Consider the following 11,850-nt stretch of genomic DNA (forward strand, 5'->3'; position numbering starts at 1 on the left):
TCATTGAAAATACGTTTCTTGTTTATTCACAGACCTGAAGAAGTAATCAGTTAGTGATGTTGAAATTTTGATTGTACATCAATAACAAATCTAAAAACATAGACATGTTGTAAGCATAGATACTTGTTGGTGGTCTACCATTGCAAAGAATACTAAAGATTTGAGGTTTCACTTCATGTAACATACATACATATTGTTTGTGGTGGAAGCTGTTTTTTTTTTGTGTTAAATCGTTTTTCATTTTTCTATTGTTGCCGATACATTTTCCAAGGGCCAAAAATCAGGTGTTGTTTTTGTCCATGCAGACATACACCTTTAATCGAGAAGTAATATAAAGTTAACAACGTTCTACAGAAATGATTTAAAAATACAACAATGGAAACAACCACGACTGTACCAACAAAAGAAAAAAAAATATAGAGAGGGTTACAGTTTGTTTTCCTCATTGCCGATAAACCTCCACTCAGCAGCACTACACGCACCGTACTGAGTGTTAAGGAGTGGTTCATGGGGATGTTCCATTGAGGATTTGGAGGGAGCAGGGTGGCCAGCAACACTTAGTTTTCTTTCCCTTTCTTTCCCTTCTTCTCCGGGCCCTTGGCTTTGGGCGTCTTTGGAGTGCAAGGTTTGGACACCTTAATGGTCGTCTGGCAGTCGGCGTTGAACAGAGCTTTCTTCAGTGTTCCGGATCTGCTCCGAGTGCCTTTGGCCGTGTCGCACTCTGCCCAGCGGCCAAACTTGTACTTGCAATCAGCTAAAGAGACATAAAAAATGTGTTTAAAAGTGTCGTTGTAAATCTGATTCAGTGATCTGTCAGTATGGTGATTTAATGCAACCGATTCATGGAATCTGAAATGTGACGTGAATTCATATGACATATTTTATTGTCATATAATATTATTGCTAAAGATTATAAGTGATGAGAACATTCCAAAAATAAGCAGTTATCACAATTCTGATCCTCAGATCAATGCATTATCGCACTTATATGAGTCATCCCTTGAAAAAGCTTTAAAAAAGGATCATCTCTCTTACCACCAAAGTCCTTCTTCCAGTTGCATGGCACTTTACACTTGTGTTTCTTAGACTGCTCATTGCAGGTGGCCTCTCGAACTCCCACCCCACAATCTCCGCTGTTTGGCACACATTTCCCAAACTTCCACTCAGAGCATTCTGGTTCTGCTTTTGCCTCCTTTCCTTTCTCTGTGGCAACATAAATTTCAAATAGTATATAGTGTATAGATTTGTAAGTACATCACTGTTACATTATTGGTAGCAATAAACAAAGGAAGTATGGTAAATATTATATTACTGCTAATAATATTAAAATCATAATATATATTAAGCCTGCAGAATAAGCTGACCTTTTCTCTTTATGGCTTCAGCAGTGATTGTCAGAACCACCAGCAGCACAATCGTAGTTGAGAATACACTCCTCATCCTATAAAGAGCAGTCAACATCATCCGCTGAGAAACTATACACATGAGCCATCGGTAAAACAGATGCATTATAATATATAATACTGCACAAAAGTCTAAGGCACCTGAGAAAATTAAATTTAAAAAGCCACATTAATCTAAAAACACTGATATTAAAACACAAATAGCATTAACACAATAAGTAATGAATTTTATATATGTAAGAGTATTTGTTTATTTCCAAACCTCTCCTCAAAAAAAGCCCAGTATCATTTGTAGTCCAGTACCTGGTTTTATTAATTAATCTTTTATTATGTTAAATCAAGTGTGCTGGTGGTAGAAATTAACACATCCATGTGATGACGGGGGGCATCCCGGAGAACTTTGGAACCAATATCAACAATATCAGCTAAACTTTTCAGATACTAATGATGGAATTTGTAAGTACGGAAAGCTACACTAAGTTTTAGGGATTTGGAGTCCTCTCTGGTGGAAATGTGTTATTGCATGCAATGTGCAGAAAAACATTCTGTAACAACAGTTGTGCTTCAGAACCCTCCCCCAAGGAGATGAATTTGATGATTGCGAGCATGTTGAAAGAGTATAGAATGAAAACTCAGCCAAAACCTGGTGGAGGATGTGTCTTCTGAGTGTGTGAATGAATTATCTATGGTCATATCTTCATCAGTATAATGTTGATTTTGCATTTGTGATCTAAACATTGAGTCAAACCTTTTTGACGGAGTATGGGAGTGTGAGACTAATGCAACTTTACAGGGCGACTTTGTCTCCTGAGACTAATGCTACTTGTTTCAATTTTAACAAAAGAGTCTTACATACTGCAGCTTGTAGATGATCATCTTAAAGTAGACTATCATACTCAAACTACTGAAACACTCTACTACCCCACAGGAAGGAACACACAGCTAACATCACATCACACAATGTGAGTGTGTGCTATTTCAGAACAGATTTGTTACAGCATTGGATCAGATTCAGTATTTTTTCCATTTGATATCTCATTCAGGATTTTCTGCTGATATTGGCCTAGTACTGATACCTGGTGACATCTTTAGCTATGAGCACACTCCATGGGAACGGGTGACGTTGCAGGCATTAGTAAGACGCATGACTTCAAGAGTAATGCTTGATTAAATAGCAGTCTATAATTACGAATTACTAATAAATAATTAAGTCCTACCACCGGTTTAATCATACTGTTGCTTGAGGCTCTTCCAATAAATTATAATGATAAAAAAAGACAGAATGGGTAAAAGGCAGCTCAGTATCACACAGGAGCGCAATTTGTTGATGTAAGCGGATCTTTTGAGTAAACATGAACACAGTTCACTCAACAGCCATAAAAGCCAATCAGAGCAGCACTAGAGCACAGGAAGGCCCAGTGACATGATGTGTATCTTTCAGTGGCTTTTAAATGGCGTCTTTAAGCCCCCATCTTGGTTTTGCTGCTGTTACATGACTAGTTATAAAGACATAATACATTAACAAAATACTAATCTCAGCTAGACATGGATCAAAAACTCTCCGGTCTGTAAGCAGTGGTTCATTTGCTTCTCTTTCTGAATTACATTCAGTTGCATTTGTACTGAACTGGGGCATTTCACATCACATTAAAAGATGATTTCACAGATTGTGTAAAATTTCTGCATAATGATGAATAAATTGATTATGTACTGAGTCAGAATGTTCAGAGTGGTGATGGGAACCAGATATCTGAAGAGTTTAATGCCTCTGAAAGCTCCCTAATCATAGTAAGTTATTACAGGAAATGATTATCTATATGCTGCCTGATGCAGGGGTATGATAGTTAGAGATAAGTTTCTCCACCACTGTAAACAAATCTGATTCTGTAAGTTTCTCTACAACAAACCATTCCATATCAAGTCACACTGAATGACTTTATTTACATCTCTATCACTGAATTATGTAGAAATGTAGAAAAATTCACTATTTAAACATGCCAAAAGGGGGGATCTAAGCAAACCCTAAACAGACCTCATGATAAAGATTTATCTTCTACACAAGCGTTTGACTCACTCCAAACCTAACAGCCAGCATTATACTGAGTGGTCCATTTAAAGTGCCCCTCTCTATTTTCGCCCCTCTCGGTCCTCCCGGCTATCACACACACACACGTACACACACCACTTCTCCTTTTCATTATCCTCATCCCTCCATTAAAAGCAGTCCCTCTTTCACTGCTGCAGCCTGCAGCACGGCTGCCATTCTTCACCGCCTCATAAATGTAGAGAGGGGCTTTTTGTGGGAATAGAGGCAGAAGCTCTGCAGGGGTGCCCTCCCCTTTCCTTCCTTCTTCCTCAGCCTGGGTCAGAGAGAGAGAGAGAGAGAGAGAGAGAGAGAGAGAGAGAGAGAGAGAGAGAGAGAGAGAGACAGAGAGAGAGAGAGAGAGAGAGAGAGAGAGAGAGAGAGAGAGAGAGAGAGGGGCCAAAGCGCTCAAAGGTCTCCAGCCCAGCCTTAGAGGAGCCCGATTCAGTGGCTCCAAACAAAAGCAGCTCTCGCCTGTTTTCCTTCCCTTTTTAAAAGAGCCCTGAACACAGACCCCATGCTGTGTCTCCCGGCAGGCCTGCTGAATGTAAGCTTATTTGCATGGGAGGACAAAAACAGCTCTGTGGAAGAGCGGGCGAGAGAGAGAGGGGACACGGGGAGCCCTGCCTTTGGTTGAAAATGCAAGGCCTGGACACTCTGAGAACTTCCTCACAGAGCGCAGAGTTCACAGGCGAACACGTTTTGATGAGGTCTGCTCCTTAAAGCAGGGCTCTGAGCAGCTTTTTGACAGCTATGTTCTTCATTTCCATTAACAGCCATAGCTGATGCCATGGGAAGAAAAAAAAACAGACGGGGGCTCTGAGCAAGGCAATCATCCCCCCCAGTCTGCAATAAGCTCAAGAAGCGGGTCAGCAGAGCTGGCACAAACAACTGCTCTGGCACTCGAGAGGGCAACATCTCCATCACTGAAGTACCCTCCTGCCCCTGAGAGCCCCCCCCACACAGAGCAGAGCAGAGCAGGGCGCACACTGCACACTTCAAAAAGGCAGAGCTGCAGTGAAGGTCTTAAGCCAAGGCCCCGAAACAGACAATAAAGCCGCTGTCACTGTCAGTGGCACATCTTTGGGATTTTTTTTGAACGCTTGGTCATTGTTGTTATAGTAATCTATGAGCTACACATTTAGCTGTTTTTCTTCTTTTTTTTCTAAATTCCTGTCACCACTGCCAGTCCAGTTTAACGCTTTTTAACAATGAGGAGCCATTGACTAATCACACCTGACCACTGCTCTGATATTTGATCTAATGTAATATAAGCTCTCTTTTCTGAACTCCAGCACACACAACAATGAAAACGCCTCAGAATAACGGAGAGGGCAGAGCAAGTCTACACCACAGATAGTAAATGGAACTGATAACAAGAGCGAGCAGTTACAACTGTCTGAACACGAAGAAAGCGAAGTGGGGATGCTGTTCAGCCCCAGGAGGATTTCGATTGAAACAGGTCATATTTAAAATAAATAAATAAACAAATGTCTGATAATACAGATGCATGATCCTACCTGCCTTGTCTCTGAGGGAGAGGTCCTTCACCGCCAGATAGATCTGAGTCTGTCCTGCTTTCCGAGCGACAGCTCCCCCCTCCGTTTCGCGTCCTTTTTTCCCCACCCGTTTTCAGACAAGCCCCGCCCTCATGCGCTGTGATTGGCTGGGGGTTCAAACTCACCGCAGCAGTCCGCACGGCTTGTGGAACTGAATCACCAGCCAATCCCAGCGCAGGAGGGCGGGACTTGTCCACAAAAGCGGTGGGAAACCAAAACGACGCCTCCGCTCGTCTAGTCTTTGTTTTTCTAAGAACTAGTTTGAGCTGGTCGCACTGGACAGCATTTAAACGCACCCCACAGTGAGACCATTACTGCACGTGACACAGAGTTTACGTGTAGAGCTGCCTGATCTTGTCATAGTGCTTAGGTTTGAACTCAGTATTCTCTCTATGTATTTTCTCTAGTGGCAGCAGGTGACATATGTGCTCTAATACACGCTGAAGTGACAGCCTGCACATTCATGCATGCACTGGCAATTAAATACGAATCTTGTATATCAGTCATGAACGTCTGCAGTATCTCGCCACAATCCTATAATGTATTGCTAAAAAGCTAATTAAACCTTACCAAAGAGGCCACTTATGCCTATTTGTTGTGTTGAGAGGCAATGCATGCTATGATTATTGGATGATATACATCTAGTATTAGTATGTTATATATACTATGTATTGGGTAACATAAATATTATGCCAAGTGGTTCAAGCTCAGCCCCCTGTAGAATAGCTTGGTGTAAAATTATAATTAAAAAATTAATAAATACAGCAATAATCAAACGAAAAAAAATTGAAATTTAAGAATTTTATTAATTTTTTTTACAAGTAGACAGTAACAAACCAGCCCAAACAACAAATATACAACTAATAAACCTGAATTCCTAACAAAGTCTTTAAGTCTTTCTCATTATATATATATATATATATATATATGCTTATTTAAGTCAATAATGTGATACAAATGCTTGGATAGGATATGGGAATGGTAAAGTTATTCACAAATTTGTATGTGTATATGGATATATATACATATACAGACATACTATCTATACTTGAATTGCACAGCAACTCAAAACAGAGCATTGACAATGCACACTATAACTCTATCCTGACAGCACATTAAAAAACAAGGTTATGGCAATGATGGCAAACTGCATTAAAAAATGATAAATTCTGAATTAGAATGCAGAACCCAACCAGTCAATGTCCTTTGTAAAATAATCTTATCTAGCACTCTAGGACATTCACTAACAATGAAAATGTGTAAGCATAACAGACTCGCTGAAGTATGTCAGATTTTACTCTTTAAATGAATGAGAGTGTGAGCTTCTGCACAAAAAGGACAAGTTAAGACATTAGAGAAAATTCAAGACATTTGAGAAAACTGAAGATATTTGAGACATATTTTTAATATTTCTTATTCTTTGTTACACCCCAACCCTCCACCCCACCACAGCAACTGCTTACTAATCTGTTTGAATAACAATCTCAACATCTACAACAACATACCTCAATGGCCTTGACAGACAGGAATGGTCACACCATCTTTGGGTGTCCGTACAGAAAAAACGACCCGATATTTTGGCCCCACAGCACTTTCGAGCTTGTATAATATGGAAATATGTAATAGTCTATATGTTATAATAACTCTAGAAAACAAAATATATCTAGAGAATTTCTAAGGGAGCAATCTGTTCAAAGAGGCTAGTACAGAGACCAGATCAGAATCAAGAAAAAAGAGAGACAGTAATTAACATTGTTACTTGACGTGATGTACACAAGCATGCTTATAATTCTGTTAAACGCAACAAAAAATTAAGACAGAAAGAGCCCAAAAGCAACAGCCAAGGAAGTAGCTTTAAATGCAGATGGCTGTCAAAGTCCAATTCAGCCAAAGTGACTAACAGATGAAGTAAAGCTACAAGTAGTAAGTACATATCAATATTACTAAAACTTATCAATAAACTGACAAAAGTCAAGTGGATCATCAACATCTCTGAATCTGGCAATCATACAATACTTTGATTATAAGAGCAAATTAAGTCAAAAGCAGGATTACTTCCATTAGAAAAAAAAAACTCCTTCACTCAATTTATTCCCTTCTCTTAAAAATATTCTGAGGTTTAAGCGGTTTGCTTTATAAGGTTAAAGAGCCACAGTCATACACACAGTTATTCTAGCCCTGAAGTGCAAAAGGTTTTGCGCATTATGTCCTAAGGAGCAGGCAGCATGTAGCTCAAAACAATCCCCGACACAACTGCACGAGAAGCACATTCATGCATTCTGACATAGGACGTCAAAAATGATAAATGATTTGGCATTACAATCAAGAGAGAAAAAAGACGGGCTCTTTCTCTGCTAACACGCTGTCCCAGTGCTGTCATTCAGCCATGCTGAGAAAGGTTTCCAGAGGAAGTGGCGGTCGGTTACACTGCTGTCTCCTGGTCATCCCGCTGGATCAGCTGGCGGTGCTGATGGTTTTCCAGATACTCGGCCAGCTCCCAGTCTTGACCTCTCTCTGCGTGTGCCTTGGGAGTGTCACCCTGAGGCGAGCGAAAAGATGGTGTTAGTGCTGTTCTAGAAGCAGAAGGGGAAACGAACAGGCTGTGGGTCTCACCTGTAGGTCAGTTTTTATGAGGGAAGCTCCCGCGTCCACCAAATAACCACAGATTGTCCTGTGGCCCAAAGATGCAGCCTTATGCAGAGCCGTCTCACCACTGGGGAGAGTACACAACACAAGCCTTAATTTAAAACAGCTTAACTTGAGTGGAACAGAAAAACAAGGTACAAAATAAGTAAATATTTATTCATGAGTTCATCTTTAGTAAATCTTCATGTGTTATAACATGAAGTGTGCGACATCCAACATTCAAATTTTAGAGTAGTGGTCTTTAAACTATTCCTCTAGGCCCCCCCAGATGGTCCACGCCTTTACTATAGCTTAACTCACAATGCATAAGGTTAGAGCAAAAATGTGGGCCATCTGGGGGGCCGGTTTCAAGACCACACTGTTCTACTTACGTCTCTTTTTCCACTGCGTCCAGTATACTTGGTGGAGCTGCTCAGCATAACATGGGAATGAAAAAAAGAACTTAGTGAGAACTTCTCACACTGACAGCACTAATTCAAGTTTGAGTAACTACTGAGTGACACACCATTCTCTATGATGTATTTCACCATTTCTTTGCTGCCCACATCTACAGCGTAATGGAGTGGAGTACAGCCCAGCGCATCATACACTTCAAGACTGGCCCCATCCTTGTGTAGTTGCACTAGCTGCACAAATAAAGGTATCAGTGAAAAATTTAGTCACATCAAAAACACAGCAAAATCTCACAAGTAATCATAGAGACGTTTATGCTAGGTTTATAAAGAAATTTCATACCTTTTCAAAGTTTCCAGACTTCACACTTTCAATTAGTATCTTAGTCTCTATATAAAAAAGAAATGAATAAATGAATAAATAAATGAAGGCTGTTTAGTTTTAGAGCACCTTGTATTCTCCTAAGTGATATTTCCACCACTGCAATTACAACTCGAAACAAAACGGCCCAGAACTTGCAAGCACATTGTGATTCTTCACAGTAATTGGTCATTGATCTGTTTGACTGGACATCTGTAGCAATCAAATAAGGTAAACAAAATCTAGCCAGAGACATTTGTTTAATACTTTACAACTAGAGCTGTGAGTCATTCTTTGTTTCTACAGGCTAAGAGCATCATTTCTCTTTACACTTTACCAACATGTCAAATAAAGACCCAGAGATTGTAGAATAATAGAAAAAACCTGTTCTGTAATTTGTAAGAACATTCGGCCTGAGATGACCCCACCAGGCACCTGTAGAAACACAGCATTTTAAAATCTCTGTATGATTTTCAGAACTGTGTGATTATACCTTTATCAGCTGCATTCCAGACAGCATCATCTGACCTAAGAGTTCAGAAGGCAGATAGAGGAAGAATTCAGTACTTCAGCATTCATTTTCAAATATTCAAAGCATGTGTGTGTGTGTGTTGGGGCGGGGGTGCGCACTAGCATTCAAAAGTTTTGAATCATATTAATAATTGTTGTCTTATTTAGTAATAACTTATACAATGTAGATTGAAATACTGTAAGTTAGTTGTTAGAAGTTTTTTCTTTTCAATATTTCACATTTTTGGAAAAAGTAAGTATCTGATCACCAAATTTCATTCTGGATCTTAATTCTATTATAACTTCATTCTTACTGTTCTTCAGTTTGCTCAATTATTATAGAATCATCAAGCTCTGTTTATCATTATGGACCAGTGTTCAGGGTAATGTGGTACAAAGTAGCACATTACGGTAATGTGATTACTTTCTCCTACAACAAAGTGGTGTAATGCATTTTACAGTTTGAATCATTGTAATCACAAAGGTACTAACTTAATAAGATTTTTTTAAAAATTTGTTCCCAAGAGAATAATATTAATTATGCATGATGTTTCCTCTATATAGATTATCTGTGCCCATGTGTATGTAATTTGCATGTACGTGTGCTACTTGTACGAGTTACATGAATATAACTAGCCAGCGTAAGTGCAGGAAGTGCTGAACAATCTGTCAAAGCATCTAATCAAACTAAAGTGAGACTGATGTACAGTGATCACTGTGCTGAAAAACGCAGAGCCCAAACCAAAACAGATCGCACTTTCAGTCAATGAGTAGTGAGATGACTTTTTCCAGGGAGTAATCAGTAATGTAATCAAAGTAATTCTATTACAACTTAAGAAAAGTAATGAGCAATTTGTAATGAATGATGTTTTTTAAATAATTACCCCTACACTGTTCAGAACAGTGGACACTTCTAAAATGTCTTCATTTCTACAGCTTCTCTCTAATTATTTGGAATGTACTGAGTTGTAGAGGAGTAGCATACTATTCGAATTATTTCATGCATGGATCTGCAACAAAACCGGTCGTATATTAATGAAAACAGTGATTCCAAGTCTTTGAACATTACTGTATGTCAGTGATATGTGACAAGTACAGCAGTGCAATGGAGCTAGAGTGAAATTCAAAGTGTTTGACCCTCTGCTTTCAAGTAACATGGAGATGGAGGGAAAAGAGTCCAAGGAAAATATTTGTTCAAGCACAAGCTTCTTTGTTTAACATTTGTTTTTGCATTCAGGTCGGAACATTTTTCTGTTTTTCAAGTGAAAAAAACAAATGTGCGATCTCAGTTCTGGCAGCAGCCCTGAACCTGCAGTGTTCTGGTTCATGATCAAATTTCTCTTTGTGCCTAGAGTCAAAACAGCACACTCTCTCTGAGCACTTCTCATTAACAGGCATTTATATAGGCCGGAGTGTCACTTCCTGTTTATACACTTTGACCTAAACTCTCACCTGCAAAGGCCTTTATTTATAGATAGCACTCCATCCGTCTGTCCTCCTGCGTTGGTTCCATCGCACGACATTCGCTTTCTCGGACCTGCAGCCTGTTCCTCATTAACCCTGCAGTAGCAGAGAACAATAGAGAGCTTAACGGCACTGGTGATATCTTTACTGCTCTGTAATGAGTGTCTATAATGGAGGATTTAATGGAGGGGGTGGGGCCATTTCATTTACAGTAACAAAACAATAGTAATGGAAGAGCAAATAGGTCTGGCAGATGGGTGATGAGCTATTAAGGGAACACAAACACTCTATGCAGGGGAGGGGCAGACGCCATATGTGTCGAGACAGAATTATACTGGGTGGCAAGAGGCAGAATGAACCAGCCAACGGACAGCACTCCTGACTGGGTCATATGTATGTCTGCTGTTTGTGACATACGTTTGGAAGGACTGGGCTAGAAAACAAACTAATGAAAAGCATCACATTAGCTAATGCACCACCTTTACCCTGCATATGTACACTGTCCTGCATTAGTTCATGTCCAGGCTAAAGAAATAAGCTAGTACTCTTACATAAGGTAGCACAATTTATTCCTGTGCAACTTGGTCTACTAATGCTAATACTACTGATAAATAAAGCTCTCATTGATCCGCTACCTTTGAGAGGAAGTGTGTCCTTTCGCATGCGCTTTCTTCTATGCTTCAAAATATGTTGTCCTTTTGTTGTGTCAGCTGTGTTGTCCCAAAGTTGTGATCTTCTGATCCTTTCTACTTCACCTACTTCCCCTCCCTCCCCCAGCATCTCTACTTAAACCATGTCAGACTATGTATTCACTGGACTGGTGACATTAAACTCAGAACCTGAAGGCCCAGTCTCCTGACTCTACCTGCTGAATTTCTAACACTGTACACAATTAGGCAGCCAAGTTCAGTACACACTTTAAGAAACATCTGAAAATGTCTTTTTAGTTGAGCTTCTTAATGTACCTCTATATTTGCCTTCTATTTAGTTCTACTTCATTTTTTTTTTATTTCTGTCTTGAAAGTTTCTACTTTTTTTTTAAACTAATAGTAAAATCAATCTGAGCTACTACTACCCATCATTTTTTTTATTTAAAGTACAAGTTATCCAGTTTTCAGGAACTATTTCTGAGAAGATTAGATATAAAACTGCATAATGAATGAGAAAGACAAATATAAACATAAATAAGTTTACAAAACTGAAATTCAAATAATGATCTAAAGATAAAAAGATAATGGGAGACCTATCAACCGTGCAACAGCTGGTAGACCACTAAAACCATCAGATAAACAGCACTTAAAGCTTTCATCTCTGAGAGAGAGGAGAAAATCAAGCTCCACTCAAAAATCCACAGGTGTTTCTGTCCATCCTTCTACTGTGAGAAGGAAATAACACTATAAGTCTTAAAGGACGTGTAGCTGTTAAGGAGCCC

General features: G+C 39.4%; 2 protein-coding genes across 5 annotated transcripts in view; both read right to left on the reverse strand.

Annotated features, from left to right (window-relative positions):
* On the reverse strand, positions 1–5,114 carry mdkb (midkine b). Of its 2 annotated transcripts, none has more exons than XM_036576453.1 (4): positions 5,011–5,114; positions 1,365–1,441; positions 1,036–1,203; positions 1–754 (listed from the first exon to the last, which is right to left on the reverse strand). In XM_036576453.1, exons 2-4 carry the CDS (start codon positions 1,438–1,440, stop codon positions 558–560), a joined length of 441 nt encoding a protein of 146 aa, XP_036432346.1. In that variant the 5' UTR covers position 1,441; positions 5,011–5,114; the 3' UTR covers positions 1–557. The 2 variants fall into 2 exon arrangements, with proteins under 2 accessions (XP_036432346.1, XP_036432345.1); XM_036576452.1 differs by having other exon boundaries at positions 5,007–5,104.
* An 859-nt stretch (positions 5,115–5,973) lies between these two features.
* The window catches only part of dgkzb (diacylglycerol kinase, zeta b), a 42,616-nt gene continuing 36,739 nt past the window's right edge, over positions 5,974–11,850 (reverse strand). For all 3 annotated transcript variants that reach the window (XM_036576460.1, XM_036576458.1, XM_036576461.1), the window contains exons 27-33: positions 10,407–10,514; positions 8,938–8,972; positions 8,427–8,473; positions 8,197–8,317; positions 8,063–8,099; positions 7,659–7,758; positions 5,974–7,584 (exon numbers count right to left, since the gene is read on the reverse strand). In XM_036576460.1, coding sequence (XP_036432353.1) covers positions 7,468–7,584; positions 7,659–7,758; positions 8,063–8,099; positions 8,197–8,317; positions 8,427–8,473; positions 8,938–8,972; positions 10,407–10,514 — 565 coding nt within the window. In that variant the 3' untranslated portion in view covers positions 5,974–7,467. The remainder of the gene's footprint in view (positions 7,585–7,658; positions 7,759–8,062; positions 8,100–8,196; positions 8,318–8,426; positions 8,474–8,937; positions 8,973–10,406; positions 10,515–11,850) is intronic.

Source organism: Colossoma macropomum, unplaced genomic scaffold, assembly GCF_904425465.1.
Source record: "Colossoma macropomum unplaced genomic scaffold, Colossoma_macropomum, whole genome shotgun sequence".
Classification (NCBI taxonomy): Eukaryota; Metazoa; Chordata; class Actinopteri; order Characiformes; family Serrasalmidae; genus Colossoma; species Colossoma macropomum.